This window comes from Copadichromis virginalis, linkage group LG7 (assembly GCF_057382275.1).
Source record: "Copadichromis virginalis isolate Kocher_CV1m ecotype Utaka linkage group LG7, C_Virginalis_male_GT1.1, whole genome shotgun sequence".
NCBI lineage: Eukaryota > Metazoa > Chordata > Actinopteri > Cichliformes > Cichlidae > Copadichromis > Copadichromis virginalis.
The window spans coordinates 30,919,241-30,942,522 of NC_140624.1; the positions used below are offsets into that span (position 1 = coordinate 30,919,241).

The following is a 23,282-nucleotide window of genomic DNA, read 5'->3' on the forward strand; positions in this document are numbered from 1 at the left end:
GGAAATACACGAACATAGAAACCAGGACTCTAGATGTAACACAAGGAACACAAGGTAGGCACACTGACAAAACCTAAGGCCTGGAAAATCTTTAAATTACCAAAGAATAACTAAGAATACTAGAAATACGAAAGACAAAGCCATGACAAACCACTAAATCATATAAATATAAGAAAACAAAACATAAACACAGAGTCACCAGACTCCGGACCATGACACTGCAGGTGTCTGTATGTTGCTTCAGCATCTAGCTAGCTCTACTGAAGATGAGATAAAAATAAAGACAATAAAAACATAAAAGGAGTAAACTATTTTTAAGTGGCAGGTAATTTCAAACGCAATGTTTCTATCAGCTTAACAAATGCACAAACTGTGCTGCTAGCTAAAGGTCCAGCTGCTGTATTTCACAGGCAGGTGATATTTAAAGGTAAGGACTGCTCATTTAAAGCTTACATGTAAGTCCTCATGATTTTAAATCACACATTGGGTCTGTAATGTGACATTGTGCTTTTTTATATTGTGAAACCTGCTGCTAAACAAACGGAGGTAAACTGTGTTAAAGGTTATATGAACATCCTCTGCAGGTTAGTGCAGGTTAACAGGTTAGTTTGCTGTACTGTCATGGATTCAAAGTAAAGAACAGTGTGTGACTGGTGCACAGTGTCTGTGGTTTCATGGTAGGTTACATCAAGTGTAGCAGAGATTCAGATGACTTTTAGATGATGATCCTGAGATTCATTCACTGAATTCCACCTTCATACCAGCTTTGCAGAGTCTAATATAAACACAGCATAAACAGTATATTAGGGGTATTCAACTAAAATTTAAAGAGGTCGAAAAAGAGAGAAATTTGCCTTAAAAGTGTTGGAAATGCATACAACATGATCCACAAGCGTAAAATAATATTTACAGATGAGTACAATGATTTGTGTGTAACTTTTGAGGACTCACATGTGCGTGCTTCAAACCACACAGAAATAAGAATCAATCTGAACACACAAGACTATTTTACAAATGCATAAATCCAAACCCGTGTAAATACTGATCATTAACAAACAGTTGATTAAGTTTAGCTTCATGAATCTGATAATTTTATCTTTCAAAAACCTTGCTGGGAGCATAAGTGTCCCCTTTATTTGAAATAAGTAAAAAGAATAAACAAACAAAACAAAACAAATAGACACAGGTACACAGTTGAAGCCCAGAAGTCCCAGTTTTACACTGGGACTTGAACATAGCTTGCACTTGTCGATCTGTGTGAACCCCACGTGGGCATGTGATATGATCTGTGTGTACCAGGTGACCGGTGCACACGTATTTGAGGTTTTGTGAGTGAGGGAGATGTTAGTGTAGTTTCAGACATTTGGGTGCAAATTTCTCTCCATATTTAATCAACTCCCCACTTTTCTGCTCAGTGAATGAATTGAGCTTTAGCTTATTCTGACAGCATTTTAAACCTGGGCTTGAATGGAGTCAGGGTCATCCTTATACACATGTGGGGTGCTCATTGATGAGCTGGGATCGGTATTTAGTTTTGATAAAGTTCACTGTGGAGTGGAGCCAAACATGGTCAAGATGCACAGAGCTACTTTCCTCCTACCTGAGAAACCTGTCTCAGTGGCAGGATCAGTTCTTACAAACTGCTCTTTCAAGTCCACATCATCTTAGAGAAAGGAAGAAATAGATAAGGAACAAACAGTGCTGTGAACAGTGAAAAGCAATAGGTGGATGCTGGGCCTCTCCAGATGCAGCTGGTGACAGAGACTATCTTTGTTCTTCTTTCTACTGCTTTCATGTGTAACTTACTAACTCAGCTGTTGGTTTTGCAGCCTTGGTGGTTCCTGGGTTATTCTTAATCTTTTAGAGTATGCAATCTTCTGACCACATCTGTACAATGTTTTCCTCTGCTTACTTTCTACATAACAGATGTTCAAGGTGATTACATTAATTGAAATAAACTTTTCATTATTATGCATTAATATTATATTAATATGGCACCGGCTCCCCTCTGGGCTGTGTTCTTTCTCCTCTGCTCTTCTCCCTGTACACCAACTGCTGCACCTCCACCCACCAGTCTGTCAAGCTAATCAAGTTTGCAGATGACACCACCGTTATTGGACTCATCTCGGACGGGGATGAGTCTGCCTACAGGAGGGAGGTTGAACGTCTGGTGTCCTGGTGCAGCCACAACAACCTGGTGCTGAACGCCCAGAAGACAGTGGAGATTATTGTGGACTTCAGGAAGCACACAGCCCCACTCCCCCCCATCATCCTGACTGACACCCCCGTCACCTCTGTGGACTCATTCCGCTTCCTGGGTACCACCATCACCCAGGACCTGAAGTGGGAGCCCACCATCACCTCCGTCATTAAGAAAGCCCAGCAGAGGATGTACTTCCTGAGGCAGCTGAAGAAATTCAACCTGCCAACACGGACGATGATGCAATTCTACACTGCAATCATCGAGTCCATCCTCACCTCCTCCATCACCGTGTGGTACGCTGGAGCCACTATCAGGGACAAACAGAGACTGCAGCGTGTTGTGCGCTCTGCTGAGAAGGTGATTGGCTGCAGACTCCCATCTCTGCAGGACCTGTACACCTCCAGGACACTGGGGCGTGCAGCTCGGATCTCAGCTGACCCTTCTCACCCTGGACACAGTCTGTTTGACCTGCTCCCCTCAGGCAGGAGGCTCCGGTCCATTCGCACCAGAACCTCTCGCCATAAGAACAGTTTCTTCCCCTCTGCTGTTGGACACATGAACAATAACCGTATGACTGTTCCCACCACTAACACATGACCCTACGCTGTGTCACTGCATCATTCCATGTTTGGCACTGATCACCACCTGCACTCATGTATATATCATGTATATATCTATCTACTTAGCACTTTTAATTCTTATTCTTATTTTCATTTTCTTGTCTATTTAAGCGTAATTTATGACAATATGTTTGCACTGAAGCACCGCAGCAATTTCCTGATGTTGTAAACCTGCTCAACATTTGGCAATAAAACCCTTTCTGATTCTGATTCTAACAAGTATCTCTACCTCTACTTAGGTGACAAATGACTCTAGTTGTTTCACCTCTGATTAGAAACCTAAAAATGTGAATACAAACACACTGCAGTGATTTGCAGCTATTCAAAGCTCATGAGTCAAGATATGAAATGTTGAAATCTTTTGTAAATGTGTTTTACTTCAGTGCAATGCCTGCTCCTCACATAGTCTCCAACAATATCAGGTTTTCTCTCAATAATCCGATGACAGTCTGAGGTAATGATTCTCTCTAGCTTATCACAAACACTGTTTTCACTCTGTTATTTAAAAGTATGGGTGAATGCTCTAATGAGTCAATCAATTCATTGTTTCACAGAAAGCCAGTGCACCTGAGTTTGGACTGTTTGTAGTAAAGAAAGGAGAACATGGACTGAATAGGCAGTGTTACAGTGATCAACCCGAGAGGTGGTAAAATCGTGCCTTTCTTTAGCAGTGGCTCTCAATTTGAAAAGTTCCTCTTCACAACATAGTTCATTACTGAATTTAAATACTGATTTTTTAAACACCAGTTGGGACATGTGTTGATAATAAAACCTTTTTTAACCTCTATTAGTTTGGGACTAATAAAGGTTTATCGTATCGTTTTCTTATCTTAAAGAACTAAGTATCTTTGATATATTAACAGAGCTGGAAAGTTAATGAAACACATTTCATTTTGCACCACATAGTGAAATAAAACTGAAAGCCACAAGATGAAGATAAAAGAAATGAAACCAAAAGAGTAACATAGGTATGCTAGATTAGTCAGAGCAGGTGTGACTGGATCTGTCAGTGTGGGCGTGTACCTGTACGATGTTCTAGTAGGTGTATAAATATCTGCAGACACAGAGGCATTAGCACAATAACCACCGCTCACCTTCACCACACTTTAAGCAATAATGGGAATTTTAAAGTTAGAGGACTTGATAGATCAGATACCTTCTCTCTGTGAGGAGGTTAACATAGAAAAAACAGGTCTCATCATTGATGGTGCAGCTCTGTACTATTTTTTGTATTATTACTCTAATCTGAAGCTGGACCAGCGCTGTGGAGGAGATTATCCTGGATTTAAAGATGAGGTCTGTAACTTCTTTAAGACTCTGCAGGACTGTGAAGTCACTCCGTACGTCTTCCTGGATGGAGGCTCAGGATCTGACAAGCGTGAACATTTTGTGTCTCATCTAAAAAAAAAACTGGAAAAAGCAAAGACAGTAGCAAAGACTGAGCTTGGCTGCACTGTACGAAAAAGATACAGGCCTAACGTCTTACCACCTCTGGTCAGAGATGTCTTCATAGAAATCTTGAAGGAGAAAGACATAGAGTTTAAACAGTGTTTAGGAGAGGCAGACCCTGAGATTTTTTCTGCTGCAAATCAGAACCAATGTGCTGTGCTGTCCATTGACACAGATTTCTGCATCTATGATGTGCACAAAGGTTTCCTTCATCTTAAACACTTTGAGTGGAAAAGAAAGAAGGATGGAAATATTCCTGCTAAGCTCTACACACGTTCAAAGTTTTGTGAGCATTTTAAATTGGACCCTGCTCTCATGCCAGTCTTTGCTTCAATAGCAGGAAATGATTGTTCAAGATTAGGTAAAGAAATATTTGCAAATGAATCATCTTCACCTGGCCAAAACGACATCAAACGACTGTATGGTATGCTCACATTTTTAAGCAAATTGAAGCTGGACAGCTGTAATGATTCAGTGAAGAGAGAACAAGCTCTGCAAAATGCTGTAAATCACGTTCGTGAGATCGAGGACAGATCTTTCAAACTCTCCATTCAAAAATATGTTGAACCAACAAAGACTGATTCTGAGCTGCCTTTATGGGTTCTTCAAAAAATTGAGCGTGGAGAACTCACCACTTTCGTCATAAATATTGTGGATCAGAAGACAATGATCCTGCCTGCTCTTGTGGAGGACTTTTCACAGCCAAGCAGTTACACAGCTGCTTACCCCATCAGACAGTACTTCTATGGACTGTTAACTGGAGGTCAGATGTGCACTGAATATGACAGGGATAGAGAAGAGATCAAAGACAAGCGTGTCCCATCAATACTCCTCAGCAGTGATGAACAGAAACAACTGGAACTAGAGCGTCTGCATGAGGTACTGATGTTAATCAATAAATGTGTTTAATTACTCTGACAGGCCATAAACGTGTTTCCGTGGTACACATGAGCATCTTGTCTGTGTGGTACCTCTCTGTGCAGGCTCCTGAAGATTTGCGTCGCAGGGTGTTTGAAGAAGCTCTGCAGGTTCAGACTTTAGACTTAGGAAACATCCCCGACCAGCTGAAGCTGCCAGTCTGTGTGACTGTTTTCTGGTTCAAGAGGCTACAACACCACCCAAAACCTGAAACTGTCCACTGCCTCCACGCCCTCCTACTGGGGTTTATGTATCACCATGACAGTCCAGGTAAGTCTCACTGGGTAACATGGTATATATTTCCCAGATAATGGATAGAAAATATACTGTACTACAGGGTGGGCCATTTATATGGCCATTTATATATGGCCATCCAGTATCCGTAGTTTCAGGTGCTGCACATCTCGTATCTTCACACCATAGCCAATTGCCTTCAGATGACCCCAAAGATAAAAGTCTAAGGGGGTCAGATCGGGAGACCTTGGGGGCCATTCAACTGGCCCACGACGACCAATCCACTTTCCAGGAAACTGTTCATCTAGGAATGCTCGGACCTGGCACCCATAATGTGGTTGTGCACCATCTTGCTGGAAAAACTCAGGGAACGTGCCAGCTTCAGTGCACAAAGAGGGAAACACATCATCATGTAGCAATTTCAAATATCCAGTGGCCTTGAGGTTTCCATTGATGAAAAATGGACCCAGTATCGTTGTACCCCATATACCACACCAAACCATCACTTTTGTTGTTCCAACAGTCTTGGAGGGATCCATCCAATGTGGGTTAGTGTCAGACCAATAGCGGTGGTTTTGTTTGTTAACTTCACCATTCACATAAAAGTTTGCCTCATCACTGAACAAAATCTTCTGCGTGAACTGAGGGTCCTGTTCCCATTTTTGTTTTGCCCATTCTGCAAATTCTGTGCGCCGATCTGGGTCATCCTCGTTGAGATGCTGCAGTAGCTGGAGTTTGTAAGGGTGCTATTTGTGAGTAGCTAATATCCGCAGAAGGGATGTTCGACTAATGCCACTCTCCAGTGACATGCGGCAAGTGCTACGCTGTGGGCTCTTGCTGAATGAAGCTAGGACAGCCACTGATGTTTCTTCATTAGTGACAGTTTTCTTGCGTCCACATTTTGGCAAATCCAACACTGAACCAGTTTCATGAAACTTAGCAAGCAGTTTGCTAACTGTAGCATGGGAGATAGGTGGTCTCGTAGGGTGTCTTGCACTGAAATCTGCTGCAATGACCCGGTTACTGCGTTCACCAGATATCAACACAATTTCAATCCGCTCCTCACGTGTTAACCTCTTCGACATGTCAATGGCTGTGAACAAAGAGAAACCTGTAAATAACTCATGAAAGAATGAAGTTACGTTGAAACCAAGCACACCATTGTTTTTCTTGTGACATTACCAATAAGTTTGATGTGTCACATGGCCCTCTTCCTATTGAAAAAACAAAAGTTGTATCCAAGATGGCCGACTTCTAAATGGCCACCATGGTCACCACCCATCTTGAGGAGTTTGCCCCCTCACATATACTAATGTGCCACAAACAGGACTTTAATATCACCAACCATTCCCATTTTATTACGGTGTATCCATATAAATGGCACACCCTGTACTAAAAGTAGTCACTCACCCATCCAAATCATTGAGTTTAGGTGTTCCAATGACTCTCGTGGTGTAGGGTGTCTGAACTCAAGCTCCTAGGAATGCAGACTGCTCCTACAAACATGAGTAAAAGAATGCTTCGCTCTCAGGAGCTCAGTGAATTCCAGTATGGTACCACGCAACCTGTGTAACAAGTACAGTCGTGAAATTTCCTGCCTACCAAGGCTATGTCCACATGTACACGGGTACTTTTGTAAACAGAGATTTTCAGTTTTCGTTAAAAAAAAAATCCGGACCACACGTGCAGTTTTGAAAAAATATCTCTGTCCACATCTAAAGGCAAAAAACTATGGAAGCCCGTTTCCGCCACTAAAAAAAAAAAAAAAAAGGATCCATAACTCAAAATTTCGAGTTATTTTCTCGAAATTTCGAGTTATTTTCTCCAAATTTCAAGTTAGTTTCTCGAAATTTCGACATATTAACTCGAAATTTCGATTTATTAACTCAAAATTTTGAGAAAAGCAACTCGAAATTTCGAGTTAGCGCTGCCAATCAGTAATCTACGTGAATGACGTCATTTCCATGTTACCCGGAAGCTGAAGCCCTCAGCTACAAATGCTACAGCTAAGCTACCGGTATTACATCCAGTCGTGAATGCACAGATTGCTGAGTGTTTTCAGCCTGGCTTCACAAATGATGAAATCCCTGTGTTATTAGCTGAATCACATGGTGTTACTATCAGCAAACATACTTTAATTTGTTGGGATCCGTTTTTGAGTGCGCGGTCCTGCGCCATATGCTTCCGGGTAACAAGAAAGCGACCTCATTCACGTATATTTTTGATTGGCAGAGCTAACTCGAAATTTCGAGTTATGGATACTAGCTTTTTTTTTTTTTAGTGGCGGAAACGGGCTTCCATAAAAAACAAATCAAATGCTGTCAAGAACATGCAAAAAAAAAAAAAAAGGTGGCAAAATAATCCTAACCATGTTGGCCAGTTAAGCACAAACAAAGATGGCACATAAAAGCAGAAAGGAGTCCTATGTGTGGAGGGACAGTGAGGTGGAATTATTCCTCAATATCACGCTGGAATATAAAACAGCAAAAACACATGAAAACACGAACTGGGAGACTTGCCAGGGCCTTTGCAATGCTCCAAACCATGCTTTCAGTCTGTAAAACAAATTCAATGAGCTCGACTTAAGCATAGACCAAAATAGTGTTCGTGAGCAGTGCTTCCCACGGTTGCGTATTCTTTCTTTAGGTAAGGAAGCCATGGGTATGCTGGATCCTCAATAAGGAAAACTGGAATTGCCTCTTTATGTTCCACAGTTCATGCTATTTTTGAAATGTGTGTTCAGCATAGAATTTGCAAAAATATGGGTTTTGTGTACACTGCCTTGCCAACGCAACATCAATAAATTAATACCTTTAGTCACAGGTGGCTTGTATGTTCAGAGAAAACCTCCCCTTCCTGTTAACATGGTCCATAGAATTCATGGATGGTTGCTTTATTTCCACATGGGTCCCATCCACAGGACCAATACACTGAGGAATTCCATAGGCTCAGTAAAACCCTGCTACAAGTTCCTCTACTTTGTACTTGCTGGTAACTGTATAAACACAGGGCCCAAGTGAACAGTAATTGCAGTACAAACTTGTCTTACAATTTTCAACACCACTTGCCTTAATAGTCCGAAAGCGTTTGCAGTCTTGCATAACCTCACTTCATCAGCTAAATAATGCAATGTGCATGCAACTTTTTTTTTTACAACACTGACAGGCAACTTCATTTTCGTTGTTTGGGCTTCAATGTGCAGACGAAGTAGCTCACAAAGAGCCAAAAGTGAAGTCCTCAACATGCAAAAATTCTCTCGCCATTTTTCTGGAAGTACCTCCGTGCTTTCAAAGTTGTCTATCAAGAGGTGGTTCGACCCAGTCTTCGTCCGAAACAGACGACTTTGGCATTGGGATTTGGGTTGTGAGAGCATATGTGTTGAATGTAGAAGCCACAGAAGTAGAAGTTCACTCTGACGCCTCAGTCTTTCTAAATGGAGGGAAAGTAACTCCGTGTGTGTGTATATAAGCGTGAAAAAACTGCAACAGTATTTTGTCTATATCTGCCATTGTAGAAATTTATCTCATGTAAACACAGCGTGAAGTCAAAAATGGCGCACACCTTTGACGTTGGTTGACTAAATCTCAGTTTTCCTCGTCCACACGTAAATGCAAAGAGTTTTAAAAAATCTCAGTTTTCAATGATCCAAAACACCGTTTACGTGTGGACGAAAGGCCCAAACGCATAGAAAAGGCTGCATTTTCAAAAATACCCATGTACATGTGGACGTAGCCTAAAATTCCATAGTCAGCTGTTAGTGGCAGTATAACAAAGTGGGAGCGATAGGGAATGACAGCAACTCACAAAGTAGTAGGCCATGTAAAATTACAGAGTAAGCAGAAGCATTGTGCTCAGAGGTCACCAACTTTGTGCAGACAGTCACTACAGACCTCCAGACTTCGCGTGGCATTCAGATTAGCTCAAGAACAGTGCGTAGAGAGCCCTGTGTAAAGGGTTTCTATGGCGACTAACTGTATCCAAGCTTTGCATCACCAACCACAATGCAAAGAGTGGGATGCAATGGTGTAAAGCAAGCTGCCACTGGACTCTAGAGCAGTGGAGACATGTTATCTAAAGTGATGAACCACACTTCTCTGTCTGGATATCCGACTGATGAGTCTGTTCTTGATGGTGGTCAGGACAACAGTACTTGTCTGACTGCAATGTGCCAAGAGTAAAGTTTGGTGGAGAGGGGAGAGGGTGTGGGATTGTTTTTCAGGAGCTGGTCTCATCCCCTTAGTTCCAGTAAAAGGAACTCTTAATGCTTCAGCATACCAATACATTTTGGCCAACTGTGTGGGAACAGTTTGGGGACAACCCCTTCCTGTTCCAACATCGCTGCACATAACTGCACAAAGTAGGTCCATAAAGACATGGATGAGTAGGTTTGATGTGGACAAACTTGACTGACCTGCACAGAGTCCTGACCTCAACCTGACAGAACAACTGTGGGATGATTTACAGTTGAGAGTGCGAGCAAGGCCTACTCGTCCAACATCAGTGACCTTACAATTGTTTTTTATGGAAGAATGGTTAAGAAAAAAACAATATAATGGAGGCTTTCTGATGGCACTTATAAAATTGTGTTGTCCGTCCTACACTGGACGTCACTGCTTATTTATTCTATCTAAGTAATTGCGAATGTGCACCATGAGGGATATCTTTCCCCATGGAAGAAGAATAAAAGGTATTAAAAATGAAAAGAAGGAAATCAAGAAAAGCAAAATGAGGGAAGTTAACTGTTATACAATTTAAAATAAAATCTGGTTTAGCTATCAGCTGTCACTGAAAACAATGAAAAAGTGTCACATGTGAAAGATGTTCCTTCATTTCAGAAGCTAACAGAGAGGTTGAAGCAGCATCGACAGCCTCCTCTCCAAATGATGGGAAACAAGGTGAGCTCATATAGCAGAGACCTTAAGTTATAAACAGTTGTATCTATCAGTATCAACACTCTAAGTACAAGTTTCAAAACTTTAAACTTTCTCAGTTACAAAGATAAGTATATTATTTACAGTTATTCTGGTGTGTCTTGATGAGCTGCTTTGACCCCTGTTGACCTTCAACACCAAACAGGTCGAAAACAGTCTGAGGCTCTAAGCAGGTTAACTTGGGACCAGGCTAGAAGAAGATTGTGAGCATGACAGAGGATGACAGTGGCAAAAACATGTTTCTGGTGAAATGTTGTTAGTTGTTTTTAGTGTTACAAGTGTAATCGGAGTTTTCAATTTTTCAAGATACACAAAAAAAAACTTATTTAACTAAAAAATATTTGTAGATTATAAAGTGTTGGGAAATCAATGTGAAAACTGTGCAGACATGGACATCGTGGACTGTTAATAAATGTAGAATATGAATCACTACTGGCTACACTGAAAGGAAGAGGGCCCACAGAGATGACTCATGCCCTTGCATGTCACAGCAGGTTAAGACTGTGATCAGACATCCTGTAGTCAGAGTTTGTGTGACAGCAGCAGCACTGATGCTTCCACATCAGCCTGAACAAGAAGACAAACTGCTGCTGGTCTCTGGTTCTGTGTCACTGAAACTTTGTCTTATTTTGTCTGTAGAGGACGAGTTTGAGAGGAAGATGAAAGCTTTAAAGGATGCAGCTATCAGGAGGAAATGGCAGCCCCGTGTGGCTCATGCTTTCAGCCAATGGCTGTGCTGCATGAGGCAGAGCCTCCACCTGAACCAGCTGCTGTGTTCCCCTCTACCAGAACCTCAGTGTGCCCGGTAAACACCAGACCAATGATGCGCTCCACAGATGTGTAACACACTTCATCAACTTTAACTGAGATTTTCTGCTTTGTCAGGCTTTACTGTGGACCTCTCCTTCATCGGCTGGCAGATGAAGACACGATTGAAGAAGTACAGAAAACACTGAGAGGAGAAAAGAAGGAATTATATGAATATTTAAAGACGATTTCTTATCCAAAAACTACTGGGGAAGGGCCCTCAAGTGAGGAACAAGTACAGAAGACTGAGATAGAGGAGAACTCAGATGAAGATTCCAAAACCAATCCAGACAATCCACACATTGTGGAAAAAACTCTGCTTATTGGTGATGCTGTACTCAGAGATGTGCAGCTAGAGACTCCAGGAACTGTGATCAATTGCATTCCAGGAGCAAGAGCAGGTGACATTAAAGCTTATCTGAAACTGCTGTTTCAGAATGAACATAGATATGGGAAGATTGTAATTCACGTTGGCAGTAATGACAGCATTTTCAGTCAATCCGAGGTCACTAAAATTAGCATTGCATCAGTTTGTAACTTTGCCAAAAAAATGTCAGACACTGTAGTTTTCTCTGGTCCCCTCCCCTATGAGACCAATGATGTCATCTATAGCCGCATGCTGTCATTGAACCACTGGCTGTCTGCATGGTGTTCAGAAAACAGCGTGAAATTCTTAGATAACTGGCAAACCTTCTGGGAAAACCCTGGTCTTATTGTGGAAGATGGCATCCATCCCACTTTGGATGGTGCAGCTCTCCTTTCTAGACGTCTGGATGAATTTATACAGAATTTGGACAAGAAAGCCGAGTTAGGGTCTGTTGTCATAGAGACTGTGACTCCATAACACCAAAGAGTCAAAACAGCTAAATGTGGTTTACTAAATATATTATTTTTACAGTAGACGTTAAGAACACAGAGAAATGAAGTGATGCAGGTTTAAGAGATTAATGGCTTCCTTATATTTTTGGATAAACATGATGACGTTTTTAAAACTTAAAGTAATGCAGAAATAAAACACAATCCTGCCTCAACATTTAATACAGCAAGAAGAAAAGAACAAAATCAGGGAAATAAAGAGCTGTCAGTTTGGTTTGTTTTACTTCTTTCAGTCAGGTGATTGAGCTGCACTAACTCAAATATAGTTTATGAGCAGCAGGAAACTGAAGAAAACAGGAACATGGATGCCAGTCAGGTGTTTAATGAGCAGCTGAGAGAGGAAAGGAGGAGCCTTTCAAGAATTTATCAGACAAATCATTTGGTATAGACAAGTTTTTTTTGTAAAATCAAACACCTTTTGGAGAGTATTCTCATCCAGAAAAACTGTAGTCTCTGTCAGATCCGGTCCTCTTTAAATTTTAGCATGTTGATGGTAAAAATGTCTTTATCTTACCCGTTCAGCTGGTGCTGTGCCTTCTGGAGTATTTTTGTTGCTTCAAGGCCGTAACAGAGCTCATTTGCAGACTCTTAGGAGTAATCCTGTTTTTTCTGCATCTGAGGCTGAATCTCAGGTGGTGTCTGTAATCAGCCATCTTACATTCTGTTTGCTCATACTGACACACAGCCCCTAATCCTGTTAACTCTGTGATTTCATGCTGTTCTCCGGTGATTTTCTTTTCATCAGATCCCCCCCACCCCACCCCCCCTTTATGCTCAGTTTAACAAATACAAACTTGGACCAGCCTCAGTTTTGCTAGTTCAGGAAATAAAAGGTGATGAAAAATAAATACATTGTTTTGCTCTGTTTAATGTCCCTGTGTGTGTGTGTGTGTGTGTGTGTGTGTGTGTGTGTTTCACTGGTGTTTGATTGTAGGGGTGTTTGTTTCTGTTACGGCCCTAGCAGGGCCTTCTCCTGAAGTTGCCTGTGTGGGCGTGTCCTACGTATGTCCTGCCTGAGCTGCCACCTTTTTGCTTTTGAACAGCTGACTCCCATCAGCAATTAAAGGTATTTAAGGCAGGAGAACGGTGAGCTCTGGTTGTTGCAGCTAGAGAGCTATGTTTGGTGATTGTTTACGCCTGCTCTGTGGAGAGGAGTGTTTGGTGACCAAACTCTTTTTTTTTTTTTTTTTCTTTTTATTTACTTTTCAGTTTTCTGACCAATGTCTGAGTTGTTTGTTTCTTTAACTGGTCATAGCAGCTTGTCCTTCTCTTTTAGTTGAGTTATTAATAGAAACTTAAATAAAACTCTTTAATTTAACCCTTTTGCCTCCCTATCTCCTTTTTCTGACTGGGACACATTTTGTCAATTTTCCTGATCACCTGGACCCTTTTAATAGAACGTGTCATTGATGATCAATAAAGTCGGGTGAGCACAGTTTGTGTTGCATATTGTGCTTCAGCTTGTGCTGCTGTTGTACAAGGTTAATGCTGTGTGTGTGTGTGTGTGTGTGTTGCATGTCATTTGTATCTCCATGCTGTAGCCCGTACCTCATCAAGTACAGGAGACATGTTGTTAGGAGTTTTATGCTTTATGAGTTTGTAAATACTAATTTACAGTCTAAGTAATAAATTGTTTTAAAAGAATGTTTTCTATTTTGTTTTGGGATTGGTCAGAAAAACGTAGTGGGATATAAAATGTTGGAATAAAAAACAAAATAAAATTTAAATTATCATTCGAATTTGTTATTTTTCAACTGCGTTATGGACAACAAATTTGAAAATATGATTTTGGAGGTTTTTTTGTTCACTAATATCATCAAGGATTAATATTTTTATGAGTCCACATTATACTATTGAATTCAAGTTACTCAACATCCTTATGTGCCCCATCATTTTTATCGCAGTTTAACCAACATGTAAAAGATTTATGACACAGAAATCACATGTAACACCATGAACAATGTTACAGAGTTTACCGGGCACATTAGCAGGAAAAAAGAAAATATTATTTAAGATAAAGACATTTTATTTTCTCTTTTTGTTTGCATAAATATCAATACCTTTTGTCTTGGCACTGCTTCTCAGACTATAACCTCATGTAACACTGATGAAGTGCTAATGAATTCATAGAAACCAGGTATTAAGCTAGATATTGTGCGATTATCAGTTGCCTCGATCGTTAGACTTAAGAAGGGCTACTGGAGCTGATGTTCAATAATCAATAAATAAACACAACACAAAACGATTGTGCAGGTACCATGTCTGCACAAAAGCAAGGAAAAATAACAAGAAAGGAAAAGTAAAATAACTTAAGTTTCTCCTACTGGAGCAGTTCAATCAAGCTTCATCATATTTTCTAGTCTTTGGCTTGGAATGAAGTTGGTTTGGAAACATATTTGGCGATGTTTCATCTCCTGCTTTGTGTTTATCTAGGTGCCCCACACTTTGGGAACCTCTGATCTAAACATGGCTGCTCGAAGGCCAGCTAGGATCCCTGTGGACCTTGCCCTACAAATGATCCAGGACCTGTGTTGCCAACTTAGCGACTTTGTCGCTATATTTAGTGAGTTTTCAGACCCCCATAGCGACTTATTTTTCTAAAAAGCGACTAGCGACAAATCTGGCGACTTTTTCTGGTGTTATTGGAGACTTATTTATGACAACTTTTTGACATGAAAGTGTGTATCACTCTTAATCTCAACAAGCAGCAGGTGCTGCCGTGGGCACCTCACCCGTGCCAAAGCGCTCACAGGTGGAGGATAGTCCTCCCCCAGCTGCTATCAGGGCAGAAGACGTTCACACCTCCAAATGAATCGTGCATGAGTGAAGCCGCTGCTCCCGTAATGACTGTAACGCAGTCACTTCTTCTTTTACTGTTATGATGTTTTGTGGATCACAAGATTTAAAACTACTTATAAATGCAAACAAACACACAAAGTAACTTCACCAGAGAGCCTATTTCGGGTCACTTTTTTCTTGCTCCAAGCCCGGATAAAGGAGGAGGGTTGGAATTGAGACATTAAAAAAAATAATTGATAAAAGACATTTAATTTGTAGTTCTGAACACAAACATGTTTTGACGCCTGATTGATTGATTGCTAAGTGCTAAAATGTGAATGAAAATAAAAAAATGTACATGTCAAAAATGAAATTACTCTTTTGTTTGAACAAGATATATCATCTTAACCAAAATGAGAGAAATGTCTTTAGTTTATTGCAAAAAAGCATTGATTTTTTGTGAAGACTTAGGTAGTGATACAAAAACTGCAATTTCTTAAAATTAATGAAAAAATACGTAAAAATGCAAATGGCCTCATGTCATATATGTGTTTTATGAGGAACACCTGGAATATGAATATATTACAACTCTTTGTTTTAAAGATTTTGAAGAATAACACCCAGTTTATTGCAAAAACAGATTTTATTTGGGGTCATTTTTGACCCCACAAAAAGAAAGAGCGTAGGTATTGGTAGGTTGTGCATCCAAGGGTTAAAGCTTACATGTAAGTGCTCATGTTTTTAAATCACACATTGCATACATGAGACTTGGGCTTTTTCATATTGTGAAACCTGCTGCTAAACGAACTGAGGTAAACTGTGTTAAAGGTTACATGAACATCCTCTGCAGGTAATGCAGGATAAACAGGTTAGTTTGCTGCACTGTGATGGATTCAAAGTAAAGAACTGTGTGTGACTGCTGCACAGTGTCGGTGGTTTCATGGTCACAGGTAGGTTACATGAAGTGTAGCAGAGATTCATGAATTTAACTATGCTACTACTACTATTACTATGTAAGTAATAGATATATGTAAATATTAATATACACATGTACATGTCTATACTACATGTACACTAAATATACATACGTATACATATACCTGCACACATCCATACAAATAAAAGGTGCATTTTGCATGAAGCGTGTCCATGAATGTCCAGAATGTCCTGTGACTCATGATATTGTGATTGAGGAGTTATAGAATCAAAATGCTGTTGGAATGAATTCTCTGCGAAAGCGAGGGTGTTTCATCCAAACATTCATTCAAGGATCACCCAAAAGCTTAAAATTAGACTCACAAATGTGTACAATGATTTGTGTGTAACTTTTCAGGAAATGCGTGCTTCAATCCACACACAAATAATCAATATAAACACATGTAAGACTATATTACAAATGCGTAAATCCACACCTGAGTAAATACTGATCAATAACGCACAATTTATTAAGTTTAGCTTCATGAATATGATAACTTTCTCTTTTAGCACCGTTTGTTCCTCATCTATTTCTGCCTTTCTTTGTGTGACTGTTACTTTTATCTGAAAACACAGTCGTGTGTATTTCTACATCGCTATCTTTCTTTTAAAAAAAATAGTGTTTTTTCATGTATAACTAGTAGCTCAGCTGTCAACTTGTTTGCAGCCTTGGTGGTTCGGGGTTATTATTAAGATCTTCTGACCACAGCTGTACAGTGTTTTTCTTTGCTTATGTTCTACATAAAAGATGATCAGAGTGATTACATTCATTGAAATAAAATTTGTATTATTATCTATTGATATTATATTAATATTGCATTTGTAACAGAAGTATCTCCACTTCTATTTCTCTCAATAATCAGAAGACAGTCCGAGGTAATGATTCTGTCTAACTTATCACTAACTGTCATGGTCCTGGGCCATGTTGGCCCAGTGTTCTTAGTTTCCTTGTATGTTTGTATTTTATTCCATGCTTCCCCTGCCCTTTATGTCTAAGTTCTCCCCGTGCTCTCTCTTCCCCCTGTGTGCCCTCTATGTATTTATGAGCCCTCGTCCCCTTTCGTGTTTATTCCATGTCTCCCCTGCCTGTTACGTTGGTGTTCTACTCGTGCTCTCTCTCCTCCTGTACTTCCTGTTTCACCTCTCCCGTCAGTGTTCAGTTCACCCCGCCCTGTCTCGTTATGATTATCAGTGTCACCTGTGTTCCCCGTGTGTTCCCACTTCCCTCGTTACCCTCTGTGTATTTCTGTCTGCGTCTCCCTCTGTTCAGTGTGACGTCGTCCCTCATGCTGTGTGTGATTCCCCCGTGTTTCCTGGTGAGCCTTATGTTAGTTTTTCCCAGTCTAGTTTTGTATCGCCTATCATCTTCTGTTACGCAATAAAGCTGCCTTTTGAGTTTATTCCCTCGTGCCTGTGAGTCCTGCATTTTGGGTCCTACTCCTGCCTGCCGCACAGCGTTCCATGACAGTAACACCGTTTTTACTCTGTCATTTAAAAGTATGGGTGAATGCTCTGACGGGTCGAGAACCAATTAATTGTTTCACAAAAAGCCAGGGCACCTGAGTTTACTTGAAATCAAATCAAATCAAATGAAATAAAACAGAAGACCACGACATGAAGATAAAAGAAATGAAACCAAAGAGTAACATAGGTATGTTAGATTAGTCAGAACAGGTGTGACTGGTTTTGTCAGTGTGGGCGTGTACCTGTATGATGTTCTAGCAGGTGTGTAAATATCTGCAGACACAGAGGCATTAGCACAATAACCACCACTCACCTTCACAACACTTTAAGGAATCATGGAGGTTTCAACCTTAAAGAAAATGATAGATGATTTGTGTCTCTATGAAGAGGTTAACATAGAAAAAACAGGTCTCATCATTGATGGTGCAGCTCTGTACTATTCTTTGTATTATACGTCTGATCCAAAGCTGGACCAGCGCTGTGGAGGAGATTATCCTGGATTCAAAGATGAGGTCTGTAACTTCTTTAAGACTCTGCAGGACTGTGAAGTCACTCCGTACGTCATCTTGGATGGAGGCTCAGGGCCTGAGAAGCGTGAACATCTTGTGTCTCGTCTAAAACATAAACTGGAAAAAGCAAAGACAGTAGCAGAGACTGAGCCTGACGCTGCACCACAAGGATGTAACGTCTTACCACCTCTGGTAAAAGATGTCTTCATAGAAATCTTGAAGGAGAAAGACATCATGTTTGAACAGTGTTTAGGAGAGGCAGACCCTGTAATTGTTTCTGCTGCAAATCAGAAACAATGTGCTGTGCTGTCCATTGATAAGGATTTTTACATCTTTGATTTGTGCAAAGGTTTCCTTCATCTTGACAACTTTGAGTGGAAAAGCAAAGAGGATGAAAAAATTCCTGCTAAGCTCTACACACGTTCAAAGTTTTGTGAGCATTTCAAATTGGACCCTGCTCTCATGCCAGTCTTTGCTTCAATAGCAGGAAATGATTATTCAATATTAAAAGACAATGGTACCTTTGCAAATGAATCATCTTCACCTGGTGAGTACAGGATTAAAAGACTGGATGGTATGCTCAGCTTTTTAACTAAAGCGAATCTGGATGGTTTGAACGACTCACAGAAGAGAGAACGTGCTCTGAGTCAAGCTTTAAGTCATGTTGGTAAAAAAGAAAACCAAACTTTCAAACTCGCCATTCAAAAATATGTTCAACCAGAAAAAAAATGTCTTGAGTTGCCGACATGGGTGAGTAAAAAAGTTGAGCATGGAGAAATCACCACTTTCGTCACAAGTGTTTTAGATCAGAAGACTATTCTGCTGCCTGCTCTTGTGGAGGACTTTTCACAGCGCAGTAGTTACACAGCTGCTTACCCCATCAGACAGTACTTCTATGGACTGTTAACTGGAGGTCAGATGTGCACTGAATATGACAGGGATAGAGAAGAGATCAAAGACAAGCGTGTCCCATCAATACTCCTCAGCAGTGATGAACAGAAACAACTGAAATTACAGCGTCTACATAAGGTACTGAGGTTAGTCATGAAATATGTGTTTAATTACTCTGACAGGTCATAGATGTGTTTCTGTGGTACATGTGAGCATCTTGTCTGTGTGGTACCTCTCTGTGCAGGCTCCTGAGGGTTTGCGTCGCAGAGTGTTTGAAGAAGCTCTGCAGGTTCAGACTTTAGACTTAGGAAACATCCCCGACCAGCTGAAGCTGCCAGTCTGTGTGACTGTTTTCTGGTTCAAGAGGCTACAACACCACCCAAAACCTGAAACTGTCCACTGCCTCCACGCCCTCCTGTTGGGGTTTGTGTTTGACCAACATGGTCCAGGTAAGTCTTACTTGATACAATGATGGATATTTACAATGAAATGCATAGTTACATGTAGGGCTGCTCGATTATGGCAAAAATGATAATCACGATTATTTTCACTGAAATTGAGATCTCGATTATTTGACGATATTTATTTAACAATAAGAATGTATTGAATAGTGACTTTGAAGATTGTCAAAAAATAATATAAAATAGTGTGCAAATACTGATAACAGTGCAAATGTTTGCAATATAAAAAATAAATGAAAAATGTAAACATCTATGTTTAGTGAACTTTGCAGTGTTGCTCTGTGGTGCAGCTACGACACTGTAGCAAAGTTTACACACTATGTCTACTTGATCCACGTCTGACTCCGCGAACCCATAATGTTTCCACACCACTGAAGTTTTTTTTACCTCTCTTTTCAACCAGCAGCAGTCACTCTCCTCTCCAAATAATAATGGATTGGATTTATATAGCGCTTTTTCAAGGCACCCAAAGCGCTTTACAATGCCACTATTCATTCACTCTCACATTCACACACTGGTGGAGGTAAGCTACGGTTGTAGCCACAGCTGCCCTGGGGCAGACTGACAGAAGCGAGGCTGCCATATCGCACCATCGGCCCTCTGGCCAACACCAGTAGGCAGTAGGGTAAAGTGTCTTGCCCAAGGACACAACGACCAGGACAGAGAGCCCGGGGATTGAACCGGCGACCTTCCAGTTACAAATGCACTTCCCAACCCCCTGAGCCACGGTCGTCCCAAATAACTTCCGCTTAGCTTTCCGAGCTTCCCTCGGGTCCTCTTAATCAACGGTCCCCAACCCCCGGGCCTCGGACCGGTCCATGAGTCGTTTGGTACCGGGCCACGAGAGTTGAGGCTCAGGTGTGAAATGTGTGATTTTCAGGGTTTTTATCGGTTTTTGGCATTATTTTGTTATTGTTTTTATCGTTTACTCGGTTTTCCTTGGTCTTTTCACGTGTGTTATGAATAAATTTACCGGTACCGGTACTAGTTTTATTTTGTTGTATTTATCCGCAACACCTTAAAGGCCGGTCCATGAAAATATTGTCGGGCATAAACCGGTCCGTGGCACAAAAAAGGTTGGGGACCGCTGCTCTAAATGACTGAACAGCAGGTCATCTAACAGCTGCTCCTCAGCTTCCTGTTTGTGTGACATCATCATGCTCTCGTTGTTTCAAACAGGAACCGTGTGGCTGATGGCGTCATCAATCTCACACAAAGCTGGTAAGGTGTTGGAGAGATTATGCACCACTTTATGTGATCTCATGGCAGTGAAGGCATAAACCAACATCAAAAAGCCGCAACAACACCTCACTCTCATTGGTTGCTCTGTGAGTGATGTCATGAACAGAGAAAGAGGTTCTGATCTAGACCACTAGTTGGTAAACCTCATCATGTGATAAAAGGAAAGCTAATGAGCTGCTGCTAACTGACTGCTGTCATAAAAGAGGCATCGCTATTCAATAAACAATAATCAGTGATTAATTAATTGTTGTGACACGTGTTCGAAATGCAGAGAGGTGCGCTCGATTTGCCACAGGGAGCAGCGCGAGAGTAAAGCACGAGGGAGGGGCTAATAATCGACTCAGTCATTTTTAATGATCGTTGAAAGCCCAGATTGTAATCGAGATTAAAATTCGATTAATTGAGCAGCCCTAGCTACATGTCACTTTATTAGGAACACCTGTGACAGCTCTGCCATTCTGATGAAATTTCTACAGTTTCAGCTCCATAAATCTGATTATTCTGTTTATTATTCACAGTCAGCTGTCAGCAGGTTAGTCTCTCTGAAAGCAGTCAGCAGATGGACTGTAGTCAGAGTTTGTGTGACAGCAGCAGCACTGATGCTTCCACATCAGCCTGAACAAGAAGACAAACTGCTGCTGGTCTCTGGTTCTGTGTCACTGAAACTTTGTCTTATTTTGTCTGTAGAGGACGAGTTTGAGAGGAAGATGAAAGCTTTAAAGGATGCAGCTATCAGGAGGAAATGGCAGCCCCGTGTGGCTCATGCTTTCAGCCAATGGCTGTGCTGCATGAGGCAGAGCCTCCACCTGAACCAGCTGCTGTGTTCCCCTCTACCAGAACCTCAGTGTGCCCGGTAAACACCAGACCAATGATGCGCTCCACAGATGTTTAACACACTTCATCAACTTTAACTGAGATTTTGCTTTGTCAGGCTTTACTGTGGACCTCTCCTTCATCGGCTGGCAGATGAAGACACGATTGAAGAAGTACAGAAAACACTGAGAGGAGAAAAGAAGGAATTGTATGAGAACCTAAAGACTGTTTGTCATTAACTTTTTGGAAAGGGATCCTTTGTCCTTTTCCCCTTTTACTTTATTTTTACTGCATCCTCTGTATGCTCTTTTTTTAAAAGATCTTCAGATGTGACATGAAGCCATACTGAAAACAGATGATAATTATACAGGTCAAATAGTTTATATTTAAATTTAATTTTTTGTTCTTTATTTTTTCTGCACGATTGAATGAAGTGTTTGAAGTAGAGGATTTAGCGGTACAACTAAGGGTCAAAGGTCATTTTATTTCTATATGTTGGTAAATCTGTTTTTTTTCTCGGTATAAGCTAAACTCAAGAAAACGTAAAACAGTTCAAGACAGTAAAAAGTAGCTCTTTTCAACAATTTGTCTCTAATAATGACTGAACACAAAAGCCAAGAACAGAATAGTATCACAACACTGTCATCATAAAAACAAGAAAGATGAACACGAATCAAAAACCCAAAGCCCTCAAAACAGGACGAGTGTGTGATTAAATCTGTGAGAATTTCATTTTCCCCACCAGCACTGATCTGATCTGATTTTATATTCATGTTTGTTCATAAATAATATTCATGAGCCTGAACTTTTTGTCGCTCAGTGATGCAGCTCTGAGTCAGACACAGCAGTTACAAACAAAAATGATCAGAGTTCATTCATATTCATGAATTTGAGCACTGATGATCCACGAGTTATATTTTAACTCTTCATTTATAAAAGTAATTCTTTAACATTTGCCTTAAACTTGTCCTCTCTGTTTCTCCTGCTGCAGCTGGTGATCTTTAAATGTTGGGACTGTTGATTCGTTCTATCCCTGCAAATTACTATATGACTTATTTCTAAGTGATTCTTGTTCCTACGCTGCACGGCTACACCTGATCTTAGGGTTCCTCCACCTACCAAATCCCACTTTAACCCCTGCTGATAAACGATCTTAGGCTATTGTGTCCAAGCAACATCAAGAATTTAAGAACCTGTGTGCAGAAACAGAGTAACGAAAAATATGTGATGTGTTAAGTATATACAGTGGGGCAAAAAAGTATTTAGTCAGCCACCGATTGTGCAAGTTCCCCCACCTAAAATGATGACAGAGGTCAGTAATTTGCACCAGAGGTACACTTCAACTGTGAGAGACAGAATGTGAAAAAAAAATCCATGAATCCACATGGTAGGATTTGTAAAGAATTTATTCGTAAATCAGGGTGGAAAATAAGTCTCTCTATATACTGGACTGTATGTAGCAGAGATGACAATAAAGTTTACTTTGACTTCAGCAGCAAGCAGGCGCACCGAGGGCTCTCGCGCTCACTTTTCGCGTATAGAATTTTGAAAAAACATCGGTGCAAATTATAAGTCTGTATCATAATGTCTGGTGTTTTTGTGTTTGTTAGTTTGTTTTTATTTTGTTTTATTTTGGTTGGTTATTAGACGCTGCTCCAGCCAGCCAGAGAATCCCCCGCCCTCTCCTCCCTGTGCCGCAAGCAGCAGGCGCACCTTCCAAACGGAGGGCGCCCTTACTCCCAGCAAATGGGCGGCGGTAAACCGATTGGTGCCTGTGCCATTCCCAATATGCGCTGGCTGATGTCGGGGCAGCATCAGTACGAGCAATTTTTTTTTCTTTTTTTTTTGTTTTTTTTGCCGATGCCCGTGATGCCGCTCCCCACCACAATGCCTCCCTGGGCAACCGCCCATGTCACCGTATCAAAAACCGCTACTGTGTGTAGTCAGTAGTTTTGTTGTGTGTGTCAGAACAATGAGGCGACTGCTGAATGTTACAGGAGTGATACATCTGTTGTCAGGCCTGCAGGTATCAGGTTGTTGTTCTCCTTTATGTCATAGTGGACAGAAATAATTTTTTGGAGTGGCACAAAACGCCATGGCAGCATTTTCAG

At 40.9% G+C, this 23,282-nt stretch overlaps 2 protein-coding genes across 3 annotated transcripts; both read left to right on the forward strand.

The window, feature by feature from the left end:
• Nucleotides 1–3,913: 3,913 nt before the first annotated feature.
• LOC146705347 (single-strand DNA endonuclease ASTE1-like) lies at nt 3,914–13,792 on the forward strand. The gene is made up of 5 exons (XM_085462997.1): nt 3,914–5,151; nt 5,256–5,460; nt 10,260–10,319; nt 10,995–11,160; nt 11,241–13,792. The coding sequence occupies exons 1-5, from the start codon at nt 3,940–3,942 to the stop codon at nt 12,004–12,006; spliced, it is 2,409 nt and encodes an 802-aa protein (XP_085319123.1). The 5' UTR covers nt 3,914–3,939; the 3' UTR covers nt 12,007–13,792.
• A 3,762-nt stretch (nt 13,793–17,554) lies between these two features.
• On the forward strand, nt 17,555–22,126 carry LOC146705348 (single-strand DNA endonuclease ASTE1-like). 2 transcript variants are annotated; one of them, XM_085462999.1, is made up of 5 exons: nt 17,555–18,793; nt 18,900–19,104; nt 21,046–21,211; nt 21,290–21,379; nt 21,491–22,126. In XM_085462999.1, exons 1-5 carry the CDS (start codon nt 17,591–17,593, stop codon nt 21,507–21,509), a joined length of 1,683 nt encoding a protein of 560 aa, XP_085319125.1. In that variant the 5' UTR covers nt 17,555–17,590; the 3' UTR covers nt 21,510–22,126. The 2 variants fall into 2 exon arrangements, with proteins under 2 accessions (XP_085319125.1, XP_085319124.1); XM_085462998.1 differs by having other exon boundaries at nt 21,290–22,126.
• Nucleotides 22,127–23,282: the final 1,156 nt, after the last annotated feature.